Source organism: Schistocerca cancellata, chromosome 4 (assembly GCF_023864275.1).
Source record: "Schistocerca cancellata isolate TAMUIC-IGC-003103 chromosome 4, iqSchCanc2.1, whole genome shotgun sequence".
NCBI classification, from domain to species: domain Eukaryota; kingdom Metazoa; phylum Arthropoda; class Insecta; order Orthoptera; family Acrididae; genus Schistocerca; species Schistocerca cancellata.
In genome coordinates, this window is record NC_064629.1 from 50,559,804 (window position 1) to 50,578,713 (window position 18,910).

Sequence of the window (18,910 nt, forward strand, 5' to 3'; positions counted from 1 at the left end):
TTCTCTTATGTTATCCTTATACATAACTATGTAGGTGGCAGTAGAATCATTCTGTGGTCAGCATCAGATGCTGGTTGTCTTAAATTTTCTTAATAGTGTTCCATGAAAAGAATGGTGTCGTCCCTCCAGGGATTCCCATTTGAGCTTTTGAAGCATCTAGTGGGGATCTCGAACACTTGAGCGGTACTAAAAAATGGCTGACAATAGTATTTTAAACGCGGTCTCCTTTGCAGGTTAACTGCATGTCCTAAAATTTACTTAATAAACTGAAGTCAACAATTTGCCTTCCCTGCAACCTCTATCTCTCATATTTGGTCTGTAGGACAGACTCTGTTTCGACAATCTATTACATTGATTATGGCTTTTCTCACTTTATTTATGTTATGAGAGTTATTTCAGGTAAAACATGTTTGGTCTCTACATCCAGGTTTGACCTCCACCATTTCAAAATTTGTCATAGAAGCAACCAGTCCCTATGGAGGCATAAAGTACCCACACGGTGATAGCCCCGTGATTATGCAGGGATCACACTATCAGTGCACAAGCTGCTAACTCCCCAGACATGCTAAGAGGTATGCGGCTATGAGGCTCTGAACGCTTCATTGCAAATTGTTACAACCCTAAGAACTTTCCCTCCCTGCCCACAGCATAAGAGGAAACAAAATTAAGTGAACTGCAAAAACTTACTCGCGTCAGTTCGTGGTTTGCAACTGAACATATGGGGAATTTGTTCTATCTACAAAACCCACGTTCTTTGTAGATAATGTCAAAAATGCATTAAGTCTCATATGTCGAGGCCTACCTAACAAAAAGGTTAACATGAGCATTTATCCTTTAGAACTCCCTCTCTTAGCTGCAGAGGCATGGAAAGGAGGTGATGTTCTGTTGTATGCTAGAGAATAAGTGAATTCTGGACAGCAAACTGTTAGAAGTAACAGCCATGGTTGCATGTTGTATTCCAACTGCCACTGTGCAGTTTCCATACATACAGTGTCGTTGCTCTTCTGGCATAGAATTGTGCAACAGGGAGAAAATAAAGGGCTGGAAGGAAGGGATAACAAGCAGCCATGAATGAAACCAACCTTGCAATAGGGGAGCTCCTGCCAGTGACTGAAGCAAGGCTAAATGAATTGGAGTATTGAGAAAACCCAGATGTCCAAAAAAACTAACTTTTTCAGGAGATACAAAAACATTCTAGATCTTAAAATTATGCTGAAACTCCATTTTTCCTATTTTTCATTAAAATGAGTTTAGAGGAAAGGATGCCAATGCACTGTACACCATTTTGATAAATTTTCTTTACGTTGAGTTAAAATTACTCAACTCATACTTTCTTGTTAGTATGCACAAAAATCAAACAAATTATGCCTGTTTTCTGTTCCCTTTGGCATTATACTCCACACATTGACTATTCTTTGACACATGTTGGCCAGTTTTATATACGAGAGTAGAAGTTCTGGATGGTTTCTTCTTTTGATAGAAATGGTAGAAAGCACCTTAAGTGCACTTTCTTCTCATTTATAGACACATGATCTTGATAGGCCTGACTTACAGGGCTCAGTGGAATTACAGAAGGATCAGCCAGCTAGAATGTGCTCTTCTGCTCCATCAATGAATGGTCTAACTTTAACAACACCAAGACTTCCATGTGAATAGCACAACTGCATGAATTGTGTTATGTGAAAGTGATGTTTGTTATTTCTTTGTGTAGGCCTTTCTCGAGTTCCAACAGAAGTAGCATTCTTTTGATAGAACTTTGGCAACCATTTCTTTAAATTTAATGTCTCTTCTGTTTTTGGTATTTTCAATTCAAAATTCAACTTTGTGCTGGACTCTTATTAGTTATGCATATTCTTTTGGCAAATAAGTTCTAGTCACCTTCCTAATTTTCCTTTTTAACATGCTGAAAAAAGTAATGGGTAGAAAGTATTGGACAATGAAGAGAAATATTTCCTGTGCCACAAGCACTAAACAAAATCCTACCACTGCATGGTTTTTATTTTGGCCTCCAAACGAGGCAAAGAACAAGTAATAGTGTTTAATGTGCTGTCCAACATTTCCATTTCTGTAATCAAAAAGATACGGGCAAACTTCATCGGTCTTTTCAGTGCTATTCTTTCATGATAGAGATAAAACCTGGCTCTTCCACTTTATAATTCACACACGTGAAAGACATTTTCTATAAGCTGAGGAAAGTCAAACATGTCTTGTATTGGTATCTGAGGCAGTTGCAGGTTCTGCATAAAATCAAACAAGAGGTCTGTAATGGTGGAATCTGTTTCAGTTTCCTATTTACTTGTACACTATTAACTCAGCTGTTGCTGCCCTTTCAATGTCATCATTCAGTGATGGTTTTTCGACAATACTATGAGAAGAATAGATTGCTGCTCACCATATAGTGGAGATGTTGAGTCGCAGACAGGCACAACAACAAGACTATTAAACATGTAAGCTTTCAACCAGAAGGCCTTCTTCTGAAATAGACACACACATTCATGCAAACTCAGCTCACACACACATGACCACTGTCTCTGGCTGCTGAGACAAGTCTTCTGACAACTTAAAATTTTGAGAAATCCTACAACTTCTGTACATGTTGGGTTTCTCTTCAGTTAGGCGATATGATGGCTACATAACAGCAAAGAAAATGACAGAACATGTGGTGTTTATATCATGATAGACCTACATGTCTAAAGTACAAAATCATAGGTAACTCAATTTTGCCACAAAATGGACATGTGGGATTTCTCAATTTTCCAATTCAAATGCTCTCTAATTGCCTTCTGATTGGACACTATCCTTTTGAAACATGTACTCTACTCTTACTCTGCTGAGAGAACCAATTGGAGTGTAATGTTCGTGGCATATGAATACCACTATATGTCTATTTGAAAGAGTACATCCAGCTTGTATGTGGTAGACTGGGGTGAGCGTGGGCACTTGCCTCTGTTTTGGATAATGATACCAGAAGAGCCAGCTGCATTATAAGGTTTTGTGTGACATCCACTGGCCTATTCAGAACACGATTTTTAATGGTTTTTAGTGTAAGTGGCCCAGAAGAAATTTGCACATCCATTTTCTGTTTGTTCTGAATTTTGAGAGATAATTAACAATTAATATTTCTGTAGCACCCAAAAAAAGTTAATTTATAACTTGCACTAGACATTTTTACATCAAACAAATCTTCAAATTTGCAATGATTTGCTAATTTTGATTTGGGTTTTGGCTGCAGTAATGTGTTAAGGTGTCACCTGTGATCAGAAATGTAAAAAGAATATAGGTCGCACCAAGAGTGACAAAGTAAGTTTTGCGATGCATGCAGCCTTTGCCGTCATCAGGTACCCTCGGTGGTCAGACTGCGAGATGCCATTGTTGTACGGTTCTACATAGTTGTCAGTTGTTTTGTATTAAGTTAATTGGTCTTCTCATATTGTAGCTTATCACTTTTTTCACCACTGTGTTTCAATTTTTTTTTTCCCAAAAAGCTGAGTTATTTTTATCAAACGAAGTTTGTCACATGTTATTGTCAAAATCTGCAGCTCTGAATTTCTTTAATGTTAGAGCACCTATTCTGGTGGTCATTAAGTAAAAAGCTTGAAGGTGTTTCGGCAGCCTAAGTATCTCGTTAAAAGTGCCATTTTTATGTATATCTATATAGCAACCAGACAAGACATGGCAGAAGATACAGCTGATGTCCTAGGAATGTCAGCAGTAATCATCAATGACTTGAAACAGAGAAGGCTAAAAGATTATGAGTTTAATTGGAACAAAGCTTTGCAGGTAAGGGGAAATGAATTTCCTCTTTCTTTCTGTCGTATTAAATATTACTTCAGAATGTTCTTGGGTGGGTGTTAAATTTAATAATAAATAACATATTTCACTCACTGCTGAATATAGTCTAGTAAAAACATTAAAGGTATATCATATGTTATGATGATAGAATGGTAACACTTTCTACACTCTTTCTCCCATGTACTGTTCTAATGCATGAAAGTTGTTGGATTGCTTGTGACAGTTGCCAGCAGGTTGCACATCTGAGCTCTCTCTTAGAGATAATGTCATTTTGTCATACCCACAGATAACTATGATGTAACCAGTGGTAATTAATGTGCTTTTGTAAGGCAGAACATTATTCTGATTCTTCTCAGCAAAGTTATTCCTGTTAATGCCACTTTTTAAAAACAAGCAGTTATATGAGGAGCCAGAGATCAGTTTTGGGAGATCATGTATTTTTACTTGTTAAGAAATTCAAATTTTGTGGTCGTTTTCATGGTAGAAAGTAAAGGATGCACGGGAGAGAAATTATTATACAGCTAACTAATATCACTGTAACTGCAGAGTACATTAACAAGTGTTAAATGTTAGAACAATGCATAATACATGTAAGATTACAAAGAAAGTATTTTATACTGCTATCACACCATGTTTAACACGCTGTAGACGAATGTATGTGAAATACACACTAAGATTAATGGAGTGATATTATATAATCACTAATAATCACACTATAATCTCTAATTCAGTAATATTACATTAGCTTTGGTTTTATATTTCTTACTGGAGTATCAACTTTTGCATTGATTAGTTCATTAAGTTGAAATCAGTGTTAATTGTCGTTGCAACTGATTTATTGTCTGTCATGGAATTTTGTTTTAGGTTGAAGGTGACACTGGTATAAGGCTGCAGTATACTCATTGTCGGCTCTGGAACCTTGAGAAAAACAGTGGTGCCTCCCTAGCACATAATTGCGATCCTTCTGTTCTTAATGAGCTGGAGGCTATTGTATTGGTCAGAGAAATAGCAAGGTTAGTGTTATAACTGCACTAATGAATTTTTATACTAAATATCAGGCCTCAGATTTTTAAAAACTCTGATGAGAAGTTAGTTCTGGAACTTTTCTTTTTAATAAGAATTGTCAAAAGGTAATTTTACATATTATAAATTATAACATCCACATGTAGAATAATAAAACAGTTTCAAATAATGAAATGCAGCTGGCATTGTCAGAAGAGCATTCCATCCCATTGAAATGCTCCCTTTTTGTGATACAGATATCATCTGAAAATCCATTAACCACATATATAGAGCACGATAACTTTCATAAGAGGGTGCAGTCAAATTCAAGAAGGATGAGATTTAAATCCCCTTATGGTCACCCTGGTTTTGGTTTCCTTTTGTTTCCATAACTTACTTTATGCAACTTCTGGGATCACTCTTTCAGTAAGGTCAATACCAATACCTGCCCATTTCTTCTCTAACCCTTGTGGCATTGTAATATCCCATTAAAATCCCACAATTCTTGTAGACAGAATGACAGTGGAGTGGTGTTTCTTGTAGTCTCTCTCTCTCTCTCTCTCTCTCTCTCTGTTCTGCAGCAACTTTTTCCCATTTGTGATGTTCTGATATATATACCAATATATAAAAATTGAAAAGAATGCAATAAAATGTGTTTGATTGCTGTAAGCAGGAAATTAGGTGATTTTTGTCACGTCATTTTTGGGGACAAAATCTATCAATATTTGTAGCAATGTCATATGTGTTGTACAAATTGCTTACTGCATGGTGCAGAGTAAGAATAAATTAACATTTGAGTCTTTCTCCTTAGATTTGAAGAAGTGTTATTGAAGACCTACAGTGAACTTGAAGCTTGCCATCTTGTACAGTATCTTTTTCATATTTGGTAAGTATGTTTGGTCAGTCTTATATGAACCATTTACAGTAAAACTTGAGTTGATTTGAGACAGAAATTATGATGCTGATAAGATTTCAGAATTTTGATGATGTACTAGTCAAGGACTTCATAGTGTGGATTTCCTTCTCTGGGTACCATGTTTGTCATTTGTTAACTTGCCTGCCAACTGACTTGTTTCAGAGTTAAGAATTTTGCAACAGCTCCTCCCTCAAACTACAAATACTTTTCACCCACTTGTAGACAAACCTTGTATGTGTTTCTTTGATTGATGAGGTGTGTGCATGAGGCTGGTACAGTGCAACATTTATCAGCCTTTGAAAGATGACTTACCTACAAACCCTTATTCTGCCCCCAATGTCTTTTCAAAGAAAGTTCATAGATTTACTGTAAAATTGGTTACACAAAAACTATTCCAATCATGTGCAGCACACAAACATTAAGTAATGTAGCTTTTCCAATATTTATTGTCACTATAGACAGTATGAAGATCAGTTCCAGTTTGCACATAAAATTGTTTATCCAGGCAAGTACTTTCACCTTATCAGTCATAGGTATAATATCAACAGAACCTTCACAGTGCACAGTCACTGTCGAACTTAAAGCATGACTACAAACTGTGAGGACGGGTCTTGAGTCGTGCTTGGGTAGCTCAATCGGTAGATCATTTGTCTGAAAAAGGCAAAGGTCCCGAATTCGAGTCTCGGTCCAGCACACAGTTTTAATCTGCCAGGAAGTTTCATCTTCATTACATACTATAGTAACTATTTCAATTATTAATTACTTTCAAGTAATAAGGTCTGCAGAAAGACTAAATATACCATTGCAATCAGTGTATGAAAAATTATCACAAGAATAATATATTTGTATGAAACATAGTGTGAATAGTGTTTTGGTACGTGTAGGTACACATTGTTCGTACTTGACCTGTATAGCTGACTTCAGAGCCAAAAAAATTAATTATTAGTAGGAGTGCAATAAGAGCAGGTATATAGATCCCAGCTTGCTCTGTTTCACCTTATTACAGATAGATAACTTTTAAAACAAATTGTAAGTGCTGTATGAGGAAGTGTTGATGCAGTAATCTTTCTTCTGGTGTCTACCAAAACGGAAATTAAGATTTTGTGTATAGTAGTTACATGTTAAACTCTGAAACTTGAATTAAGATGTTCTGGACTACACTTGTGAGCAGCAGAATTTTACACACCTTACTAGTAGAGGATAATGCACACTTTTGTCTCAGTGGCAACTGTTGTAACTACACTCTGTTGCCAACAACACTGTTGACAGCAGTGTGAACAGGAATGCTACTCCCAACTTCAGACATGCGTACCTGAGACACAACTACTGGAAAGAGTACAGCTTCAATTTCCAAAACATAAATGTATTCAAACACAGATATTTAGCTTCAACAGATTGTTGTAAAATATTCCAAACCTGTGACAATGCTGCTCTGATGATTAAGTCCAGTGCGTGTACAGTACAGTCCTCCATCCGGTGTAGGCACTGATGACCACGATTGGAACTTTTGAAGCACACTCTCAAAGATTCTGTGCAGGAACACTCCCGGGTACACATTCAAAGATACACAACTACACTCCAAGTGTGGAGTGATACCACAACTTCCCACTATTTGTTTCACATGATGTGTGGTATGAAATGTAGTTCTGTGCTGCTAATGATGTCTGCAGCTGGCCATTAGAATTGTCAGTCAGAGTTGCTTTGCCTGGGCATGTAGGCTGTCTCATTCATCCTCCATTGCTGGAGGGAAGTCTGCCCTGGAGGGTTGTGTATTAGGGTCACAAAATCCCGCCTCCCAGTGGAGATATACGAAGCATATTAAGCATATTCTGTGAGGTTCATTCAAATGAAATATCATCAGTGCGTCTACCTTTGCCTTACACGTAAGGTGGCACCATGTAACTGCAGATATGGTGGCGCCACCTATTTGTAGAGCGACTGACGTGTGTGCACCGTTTGATGTTGCATAGCACCAGTGTGGTTTTACACCAAAGAGAAGGTGGTCACACAAGTTATCGTCCACCACCGAACATGCAGGCGAGTAAGCAGGAACAATGAGGAGTGATTCGATTTTTGGCAGCAGGTGGAGTTGTAGGCTGTGAAATGTGATAGATGAAGGCTGTGTATGGTGAGTATAGTCTGAGTCATTCAAGTATTGTGGAATGACGCAAATGATTCCTTGAGGGGCGTGAGTCACTGGAAGGCTCATCGTGTCACACCCATGAAATGGTTGTGGAAGTTTATACTGTAGTCTTGGACAACTGCAGAATCACCGTGGACGAGATCCATCGGTTACCGGGTATTAGCATGAGCACCGCCCACACCATAATGCATCAACACTTGAACTTTCAAAAAATCTGTGTGCAATGGCTTCCCCACCAACTGACTGCCAAATAGCTCAATACTCAAATGGCGCTGTCTTTGAGTCATCTGCAACATTATCATGAGGAGGAATATGGCTTTCCGTCGCGTATTGTCACAGGTGACGTAACATGTTGTTACCCTTTTGAACTGGACAACAAGCATCAGAGCAAGCAGTGGAAACTTGTGACTTCACTGCCTCCAAAGAAATCAAAGGCCGCACACACCAGTCCTGGTAAGGTCATGATGTCCTTTTTTGACCACAAGGGCCCACTGCTTGTTAAGTTCCTGGAACGGAACCACCGTCAATGCCCAGCGTTATCAAGCCACTTTACAGAATCTTAGATGGGCCATCAAGTCGAAACGCTGAGGCATGTTATCCAATGGCATTATCCTCCTACATGATCATGCAGGCCAATGCGGTGATGATGACATTGCAGCAGTTTTGGTGGGAAACACTGGAACATCCACCATACAGTGCCGACCTTTCACCATGTGACTTTCACCTCTAAAACAAGCTATTCACAGACATCGATTTGCAACGGACGATGAAGTGTGTGACTGGGTCCATGGCTGGATCTGACAACAGCCTACTAGCTTCTTCAAGGATGGAATTGACCGGCTCATGGGATAAATGTACCAACAGTTTTGGTGACTATTTTTTAGTATGTGTACTGTGTATAACTACATTTGTGAGTTAATAAAATCATTACCGTTACTTTACACTAGTGACCGGGTTTCATTTGAATACCCCTTATACTTCTGCTACTGCTGTGTGTGGGTGAGATCCACCTTTGTGCTGACCTCTGCGCTTCCACTGCTGGACTCCAACTTTATAGATTTGGGTTGGGGCAAGGCATCAGTGCTGGTTGACAGCTGCTGTTCTGCGACTCCACCTTCCCCCTCCAGGCTTGATATGTTGTCCCTATCTGAAATTGAAGAAGTTTGTAACCTTTGGAATGGAAGTATGTCAGGGATGGAGCTGGCCCACATACTCTCAGCAGTACCACCATCTTCCATCATTATTACGTACATTGCGTTTCTCAATGTATGTACCACAGTCTCCAGGTACTACGCTTGCTTCCGGTGCTGCTCCTCTGAGTTTGTTATTTTATCAGAAACAAAATTCCTTTTTCTACTTCCAAATTCTCTGGCGATATTTACGCCATGCCTACAATGTGCTGTTCAGGAAAGTAGAGTTCTCATCTTCCTTTCATGAAGCGTCTCTGCTGAGGATATGTCATTATGAGGAATGATTCTGTATGAATTGAGAAACAATGTCAGGGCATCTTCCTTATTATAGTTGTAGCCGAGTTTCTTCATTTGTGGTTCAAAAGTTCTGACAAAATGTTTTGTGATATTATTGGATTCATGATGGAATATTGCACTACAAAGATGTTGGATCTTGTTAGCTGTACTGAACTCATTAAAAACATCCTGCTGCAAATATCTGTTTCGGTACTTTAGCTGTTTGGGCTGCACCTGTACCTCTCATTCTAACTGGAAGATGGTGGCAATAGATCAGTGCAGGAACACAATGTTATCCACAAAAAAGTCCGTGCGCAACACTTCATCATGTAAGGAATGTGAAAAAGCATCATTTGTGTGAAATGTAACTTCTGGTGGCATGAAAGATGCACAAAACTTGATGTAAAATTTATTAATGACGATTTTTTGTTGTCGTGTTGTGACTGTGAATGTGAAGAAGAGTTGGAACTTATGAAATTTGTGACCTCAAAAAACGAAAACATAAAACAGTTAAACAGTGATACAGAAACTCTCAAAAACAAAATTGTGTTATTAAAAGAAGAAAATGCAAAACTTTCTATTGAGAAGAAAACATTCTCTGAAGTCATTAAATGTAGGCTTACAAGTGAAATTAATGAAGAAAATGAGAAACCCTGTAGTGAAAAACGGTTGTATTCTGAATCCTATAAACAAAACCTTAGTCATTCTCAGAAGACAACACAAAATATGAGAAATAATCCTACGAATTCTGAAAATGAAGAAAAAAAGGACTCAAAACGTGTGAAACCATCAAACATATACAAATGGCCAAACAAAAGAAACGTAAAGAGAACCACTAGGTATGAAGTAAAGCAGTGCATTGAAAACAAATTCCTGTTACTTGGTGATTTTCTTATGAGAAACATCGAAGTCCCGAGCTGTAAAATCGATGTTTGACCTGGGATTAAACTACATCAGATGAGTAAACATCTGAAAAACATGTTGAGTACCAAACAAAACGTAAAGGAAGGTGAAATCACGGCCTGCAATGAAATATATAAAGGTGTTCTCATGTTTGTGGGGACGAATTCTCTTTGCAGCTGCAGTGAAAGTGAGCTGATTAACGAAACAAGAAACATAATCAGAACTACCAAAAACATGTATCCCGGATCCAAGATAGTGATAAGTGGAATTTTACACAGAAGATCAGTGACTGATACATGCATAGACAGGATAAATGACTGGATACGAAATCAGTGTGATACCTTAGGGACAGTATTTTTAGATCTTAACTTTGTCACCAATAAGTGTCTATGACAAGATGGACTTCATCTGACTGGCTTAGGCTCCAAAACTTGCAGTCAAGTGTTGGCAGATGTGTGCACTTTTATAAAAACCAATGGAAACTGACTGTTAGTTAAGGGGGTTGATAATGTAAATAATACTACAAAAAATACACTACTGGCCATTAAAATTGCTACACCAAGAAGAAATGCAGATGATAAACGGGTATTCATTCGACAAATACATTATACTAGAACTGACATGTGATTACATTTTCACGCAATTTGGGTGCATAGACCCTGAGAAATCAGTACCCAGAACAATCACCTCTGGCCGTAATAACAGCCTTGATATGCCTGGGCGTTTAGCCAAACAGAGCTTGGATGGCGTGTACAGGTACAGCTTCCTATCCAGCTTCAACACGATACCACAGTTCATCAAGAGTAGTGTCTGGCGTATTGTGACGAGCCAGTTGCTCGGCCACCATTGACCAGACCTTTTCAGTTGGTGAGAGATCTGGAGAATGTGCTGGCCAGGGCAGCAGTCGAACATTTTCCGTATCCAGAGAGGCCCGTACATGACCTGCAACATGCGGTCGTGCATTATCCTGCTGAAATGTAGGGTTTTGTAGGGATCGAATGAAGGGTAGAGCCACGGGTTGTAACATATCTGCAATGTAATGTCCACTGTTCAAAGTGCAGTCAATGTGAACAAGAGGTGACCGAAACATGTAACCAATGGCTCTGCGTGCCATCACACCGGGTGATACGCCAGTATGGCGATGATGAATACACGCTTCCAATGTGCGTTCACCGCGATGTCGTCAAACACGGATGTGACCATCATGATGCTGTAAACAGAACCTGGATTCATCCGAAAAAATGACGTTTTGCCATTCGTGCACCCAGGTTTGTTGTTGAGTACACCATCGCAGGTGCTCCTGTCTGTGATGCAGCGTCAAGGGTAACCACAGCCATGGTCTCTGAGTTGATAGTCCATGCTGCTGCAAATGTCGTCAAACTGTTCGTGCAGATGGTTGTTGTCTTGCAAACATTCCCATCTGTTGACGCAGGGATCAAGACGTGGCTGCACGATCCATTACAGCCATGCGGATAAGATGCCTGTCATCTCGACTGCTAGTGATATGAGGCCATTGGGATCCATCACGGCGTTCCGTATTAGCCTCCTGAACCCACCGATTCCATATACTGCAAACAGTCATTGGATCTTGACCAACGCGAGCAGCAATGTTGCGATACGATAAACCACAACCACGATAGGCTACAATCCGTCCTTTATCAAAGTCGGAAACGTGATTGTACGCATTTCTCCTCCTCACACGAGGCATCACAACAACGTTTCACCAGGAAATGCCGGTCAACTGCTGTTTGTGTATGAGAAATCGGTTGGAAACTTTCCTCACGTCAGCACGTTGTAGGTGTCGTCACCGGCGCCAACCTTGTGTGAATGCTCTGGAAAGCTAATCATTTGCACATCACAGCATCTTCTTCCTGTCGGTTAAATTCCCAGTCTGTAGCACGTCATCTTCATGGTGTAGCAATTTTAATGGCCAGTAGTGTATTAGACATGTTTCTGCCAGTAAAACAGATCATCTACTGGTATTAGAAGAAAATGAAAAACAAAAGTCAGAAAACAAAGCAAAGGTAGGTGCTCAACAAGTAATCCAGAAAAAAAAGGTTCATAATTTTATGCTGTTCCATCAGAATGTTCAGTCTCTGTGCAATAAATTAATAGAATTGGAAATAATGCTTACAAATGAATTAAATGATGCTTCAGTGCTATGTCTTAATGAGCATTTGTTAAGAGAAGGTATATTACAAACAGCAAACATAACAAACTATGAATTGGCAGCGTACACTTGTAGAGAGGAACTTCAATGTCGTAGAAACTGCATCTTTGTCAGAAAAGGAATAACTTACAAAAATACAGAACAACTAAAGACCTAAATAGGGAAATGGATTTTGAAATATCATCCACAGAATTACCATCACACAAAACAACTGTAGTATGCCTTTACAGATCTGATGGAAACATAAAAAACTTTCTTCAACATATGGAAAAACATTAATTCTAACTGTAAAAAATAAACAAACACTCCTCATATGCAGTGATTTCAATATAGACTTAAGCAAACCCCATAAAATAAGAGCAGAACTGTTGAATCTCTTAGTTTCTTGTAACTTGAAAATCACAATACATTCTCCAACATGAGAAACTTGCTCTACAACATCCACAATAGACCAAATAACAAGTAACTATAATCAACAACATTACAAAGCAGAACTAATAAAGACTGGACTTGGAGACCGATGATTGGTGAAGACGTGTCAGGAGACATCCTGAACAGCAGAGGCATACCAATCTGACTGTCACCCATGCTACACCATGATAACCAGGAGTGATGGTTTGGGGTGCCATTTCTTTTCATAGCAGAACCAATTTGGTCGTCATTCACAGCACTCTTACAGCACAATGATACGCCAACAATATTCTATACCCCATTTTGTTTCCATTCATGGCAAGTCATCCTGGGTTTACATTGCAGCAAGATAATGACTGCCCGCACCCAGCAAGAGTTTCTTGTGCTTGTCTTCACGCTTGACAAACCCCACCTTGCCCATTAAGGTCGCCACATCTCTCCCAAATTGAGAACGTTTGGAGCATTATGGAAAGGACCCTCCAACCAGCTCTGGGTTTTGATGATCTAGTGCACCAGTTGGACTGAATTTGACACAATATCCCTCAGTATGGCTTCCAACTGTAGTAACACTGTTCACGTTACGTCGCACTTCACTTAGCGTAGACCAGGACTGTGTCCTAGGCCCGATGTTGACTGACTGCGCACGGCCTGTGCTGCCGGAGTTGTTGTTGTTGTTCTTGTTGTTACGCCGGCAGAGGTCGCGTCCGAATTCTCGCGTGCCCTCTGGTGGACGGGACTCTACTGGCGGCAACTACCGTCCGTGACGCGCCGTGCCAATGTGCGCCTCCCGCGATCTTTCTGGTGGCTACTACACCAACCACTCCATCAATCAATGCCAAGTTGAATAACTTACTATGTAAGGGCCAAAGCTGAACCAACACATTATTGGCCTACTCAATTTGTGAGGCTCTTTCTCTTGAATAAATTACCAGTTTTTTCTGAAATTGTTATCATTTGTTTGTCTGTACATGTACATAACCCCTACTGATTTCTATCCCATTCAGGCAATGCCTTCGTAGTGCGTATTTATTTTTCTTTCCTTTTTTTAGAGAGGGTATTTTGTCATTATAAGTCAACAGTAACGATGACCATCTTTGCAACATTTGTTGACTTTGGATTGGAATCTGCACTGCAGGTCTGAATATTGTCACTAAAGGTTTATTGTTAATTTGTAGAAAAAATTGTGCCCATAAAAGTAATTGTGAAATTTCTTAATATCAAATATGAGGACAAGAGCTTCTTTCTCTAGTTGAGAGTAACCTCATCGCACTGTTTCAAAGTTATGGAAATGAAAGCAGTGGGTTTATCACTGTGCACTTAGTGTGATAATGCTGCCAAAGTGTCTATATCCGAAGCATCTGCTGCATATATTATTTGCTTCTTAGGTTCATATGTGACTGAATGTTTTGAATCCAGTAAACCACCTTTCATCTTATCAAAAGCTATTTGACAACCCTTTATCCATGTTCTATGGTTTGCCTTTTCTGAGCAGCTTGGCTATTATAGCTGCTGTAGGAATGAATTTACTCTACTATCGAGTTTGGCCCAAGACCAGTTGTAACTGTAACACTTTGGTGGGTACCGCAAGTTTTGCAGTGGCTTGCAAGTGTTTGGTGGTATTGCATATACTTTCTCCTGATAGTGTATGTCCAAGGTACTCCATTTCTTCCTGCAAGAAGGAATATTTATCCTAATTTACAAAGAGTTCAGTGTTTAGTAGTGTTTTAAACTATTCCTTTAAGTTTAGTGTTCTTTGATCGTATTTCCTGAGACTACTGTATCATCTATGCAGTTTGCTGCTCCCAGAATATTCCTAATTAAAAAAAATTCTAGTTACCTTTGTATAAGACTGGGTAGAATTTATGCAGAAAGATAATCTTTTATATTTGTCGAGGCCAAATGGTGTGTTAATAAACATCAATTTGTGACTTTCTTCACTGAGTGACAGTTTAAGGTGTCTCTCAAATAAATGTGTGGATAGTACCTGCCTCTACCTAACTTTGCCATTGTATCTTCAGCTCTTGGAAATGGGTATGTATCAATTGCTGACTGTGTGCTCATGGTGGATTTGAAGTCACAGCACAGTCGTGCTCATGGTGGATTTGAAGTCACAGCACAGCCATATCTTCCTATTTGCTTTTACTGCTACGACTAAGGATATTGCCCATTGGCTGTTTGTAACGAGTTCAGTTGTGCTGTTTCCTTCTAATCTAGGTAATTCCTGTTTGACATTCACACACAGTGTGTAAGGGATGGGCTTAACCTTGCAAACTTCAGATTTGCATTAGGCTTTAAGATTATGTGCACCTGGTAATCTTTGATGCTTCCTGGGGATCCGCAAAAAAATTGTTTTTACTTTGTACCATGTGTTGCACACTCTTCTTTCTCATCTGTTACCTGTATTTGATTTACTGAGTTCTGAACTGTAAACCTGAGTTTCTTACAGAGGTCAAGTCCCATGATGCCAATTGCTGCAGACTGCGTTGCAAGCAGTTATTGCTTGTACTACTGTAGGCTTATACTGAGCATTTACTGTACAGTGTTCTTTTATTGTAATTGTTTGATCACTATAGCTTGTCAGAGTACTCTTAAATTTGCTTAACTGAGGTAATCCAATAAATTCATGAGTTGTGCACTTGATTATAGTTTTGGAAAAACCTTTACCCACTTGGATTTGTTCTCTCTTCCCATTTATTTCAACACATACCAGTACTGCTTTAGTACCACCTGATATTACTTTGTGTATCCTATTTTCAAATTCTTCATTGGCCCTTGCAGTGTCTTCCTTATATCTGTTGCTCCTATGTTGTTTTTGTAGGCATGCTTCCATCTTGTGCCCCTTTTAATGATAATGTAAACATTTTGTGTTTTTGTAATAGCATGCTTTCCTGTCACATATGATGAAACACTTGGCATGTGATTTTACTTTACTTTGCTTATTGTGATTTCCATTTTGAACTAATTTTGTATTTCTGTCATTTTTGGGGATGTTTTCGCATTTCTGCCTATTTGGTTTCCCCTAAATTTACTGAGGCCTAGAAATTCTGTTTTGAAAACTTTGTTTTCCCTTTGGTGAGAGCCTTTTCCATTTGTTTTGTCTCCTCAAATTCCTGAGTCATAGCTAAGCACTTTTCGAGTGTTGGGTTAGCTGACCTAATGAGGTTGTAAACTGGCATTTAGGAGCATGTACTATTAACATGTTCTTTACTGTCATATCTCCATATGAAAAATTATTCTTTGGATTTTCACATTTAAATTTACAGTCTCTGGTTAGACCATGGAGCATAGTAACCCATTCCTTAACTGTCTGACAGAGTTCTTTATATGCTCTGTAAAACCTGTAATGTGCTTTGGGCACAAGAATTTTACTTTTGAAGTATTCAATTTTTCCGTAATTTCTTTATAGCTTAATGTACTCATGTCCTTGTCCAAGAACAGCTGTTAAACTAAATTATAAATTTTAGCTCCAGCATTAGACAGAAAAAAGGCTCTTTGCATTATTTCAACCATAGTTCTGTGGGCCATAAAATGCTGTTCCATCCGGATCATATAATTTGTAAATTTTTCATTCTTCTGGTTAAATGGGTGGAATGCCAATGCCTTTCTCCTAACTTCCATTTGTTCATGTTCTTTTTTTGCACAGCTTGATCAGCAGCCTTTCCCGTGTGTTACTGATGCGACTGCAGCAGTTGCAGTACTTGTTATGTGATGTCAGTTTGTTGCACTATCTGAAAATATACTCAAACTGTTTATTGCTTTCGTCTTTTCTTCCTCTAAAAATTGGTTAAACAGTGCACTTTAATAGACTAAGCATAAAATTTTGTAAATTGTGTACAACATATTTAAAATGTTCATAATGCTAAATATTCTTGATACTGTGGTGACCTAAACCACCGAGTCCTTGATGTACACAAACTATTCTAATTGCACCAAGTATGTTGTATAGGCAATGTATCTTCCTTCAATGTAGGATTTTTGACTTGCCCATTAATCCTCATCATTAAAACATAACTGTTGTAGCTACACTTCATCGTCAATGTGTGTTCTGTCAATAAACACTGAGGTTTCACTGATGTCATTGCAGACAGTGGTGCTACTCCCAACTTCACATCAGGTATGCATACCTATAAGCACACCTACTGAGAGAAACACAGTCCTGGTTCCAGAACACACATTTACTCTATGAGCACTCTCCAACTTCAAGAGATCGTTGTACAATATTCCTAGCCTGTGACAGTGCTTCGCTGAGGCTAAGTCCAATCCAGTGTAGGAGCTGTTTGAATAGGTACATTGCTATAACTGGAGCTGCAGCAGCGACTGGGCATGTAGGCTGTCTTGTTCACTCTCTGTTGCTGGAGGGAATCCTATCAACCAGGTTTGTGACTCAGGGTCACAACAGCAGTGGTGCATCATGACATTGACTCGACAAGACATCAAACGTACTTGGGGGAGTTTACTTGAGCCATGGCTTCTCAGTAGCTGCACGAAACTTGTGACCATTGATTACATGGGCTCTCATTTATTTGAAATGTCCCTTAAACCTTTCTGACAAAATATGGGATTAAGGGGATGGTGCTAGTACTTTTCAGTGGAGTGTTGGAGGCAGAAGCAGTTGCATGTGGTTAAACAATTGGTTCCTTTACCATTGACCAATGACATATAGTGGTAGACACATAAGTGGCTTACATTCCGACCCCCCCCCCCTCCCTCGCCCCTCCCACTTCCCCACATGAAACAACACATGCATGAAAATTGGCCTCATGTCGATCAAGGTGGATTGCCTTACGTTGTTCTTGGCATACTTACGCCCTTCCATCAATTTATATTTATGTGTAATGCAACCTACCAGCCACCGCGACCTCTTTATATGTTTGCTCTTCTTTGTGCTCTGTGACATGCTGTGAGGAGAGGCAGACGTGGCACCGCAACTTCTTTACTCCATACCAGGGTGGGACTTCTGGATGGTGTATATGCTCATCTATTCGTATCATCCAGCACTGACTTCACAAGTAATTTGCAATACTGTGACCCCCATCAGTTTTTTGTTATAATCTTAAATAGTAGACCAGTTACTCCTGTAGTCATCACATTGTTGTGTGCAACAGTATATTCAGGTGCTGATCATTTTGCCTGACACAGTGCCATGGGAAAATCGGAGCCTGGGCAAAATTAGAAGTGAACTGTCCCATGCTTGTCACTCGCAATCTCACTCTGCTCAAATGGACTAATATTGTGCATCTACCACAACCTGTGCCTGACTATCATATCTACAGTCAGTACTGGGTCTAACAGTGATCGTATGACAAGTCAAATTATGTTGACAGGAACACTCTGTCTCCAACACAGCAGCTATCTCTAATAGCATTGCTCATGAGGTAATGAATGAATGCATTCTGGAGGCTTCAGAAGTTCATCCATTTTTAGTTAGTAAATTTTTATTTCTATCTTTGATACATTGTGAGGTTAAAATTTTATGTAGCCAACTAGGTAACTTAAGAACTAGCTGAAAAGTAGGTTAATAAATTTAATAAAGCTGCTCCACATTGTGACAACTATATTAAAATTGAAATTTCTTCTTGTTCTAGTAATGCTGTGAATAAGGCCTTTAATGTGCTGCAAGTGAAGGACCAAGGTTTGCATATTGCGTCGCAAAGACTCATGATGTTCCATGCAGCACGAATTGTCTTAAATCAAGGAATGAGGATTTTGGGGTTAAAGCCCTTGGAAGAAATGTAGCATACACAGTGATTTAATAAAATACAACTGTCATATGTTGTCATGCCATACATCAATATATTGTACTGTGTAGCTCATGTTTTTCATAAATAAATGTAAGTATTTTTCTTTAAAAAATCATTGAAATGAATTTGGAGTTTGGAGTTTCTTTTGTAACTTTTCTTTTAAGACATAATTTTCACTTCATAGAAAGTTATGTACAAAGAACACTATACACTATACAGTTAATGCTACTTCAATGCATTCTGGAAAGAAAATGTTAAAATATGTATGTTTGTACACGAATTCCCATTGACGTAAGATGGAGATCTATAATATGATCACTGAGAGTTAGAAAAATTCTGTTTTTTAGTTGCACATGCACATGAGTC

At 38.9% G+C, this 18,910-nt stretch overlaps 1 protein-coding gene across 1 annotated transcript in view; it reads left to right on the top strand.

Moving 5' to 3' along the window:
- LOC126184586 (probable arginine--tRNA ligase, mitochondrial) overlaps positions 1 to 18,633 on the top strand; it is a 53,572-nt gene extending 34,939 nt beyond the window's left edge. Inside the window, exons 4-7 of the mRNA XM_049927022.1 lie at positions 3,659 to 3,780; positions 4,657 to 4,805; positions 5,606 to 5,680; positions 18,389 to 18,633. Of these exons, the coding sequence (XP_049782979.1) occupies positions 3,659 to 3,780; positions 4,657 to 4,805; positions 5,606 to 5,680; positions 18,389 to 18,539 (497 nt within the window). The 3' untranslated portion in view covers positions 18,540 to 18,633. The remainder of the gene's footprint in view (positions 1 to 3,658; positions 3,781 to 4,656; positions 4,806 to 5,605; positions 5,681 to 18,388) is intronic.
- The last annotated feature ends 277 nt before the right edge of the window (positions 18,634 to 18,910 follow it).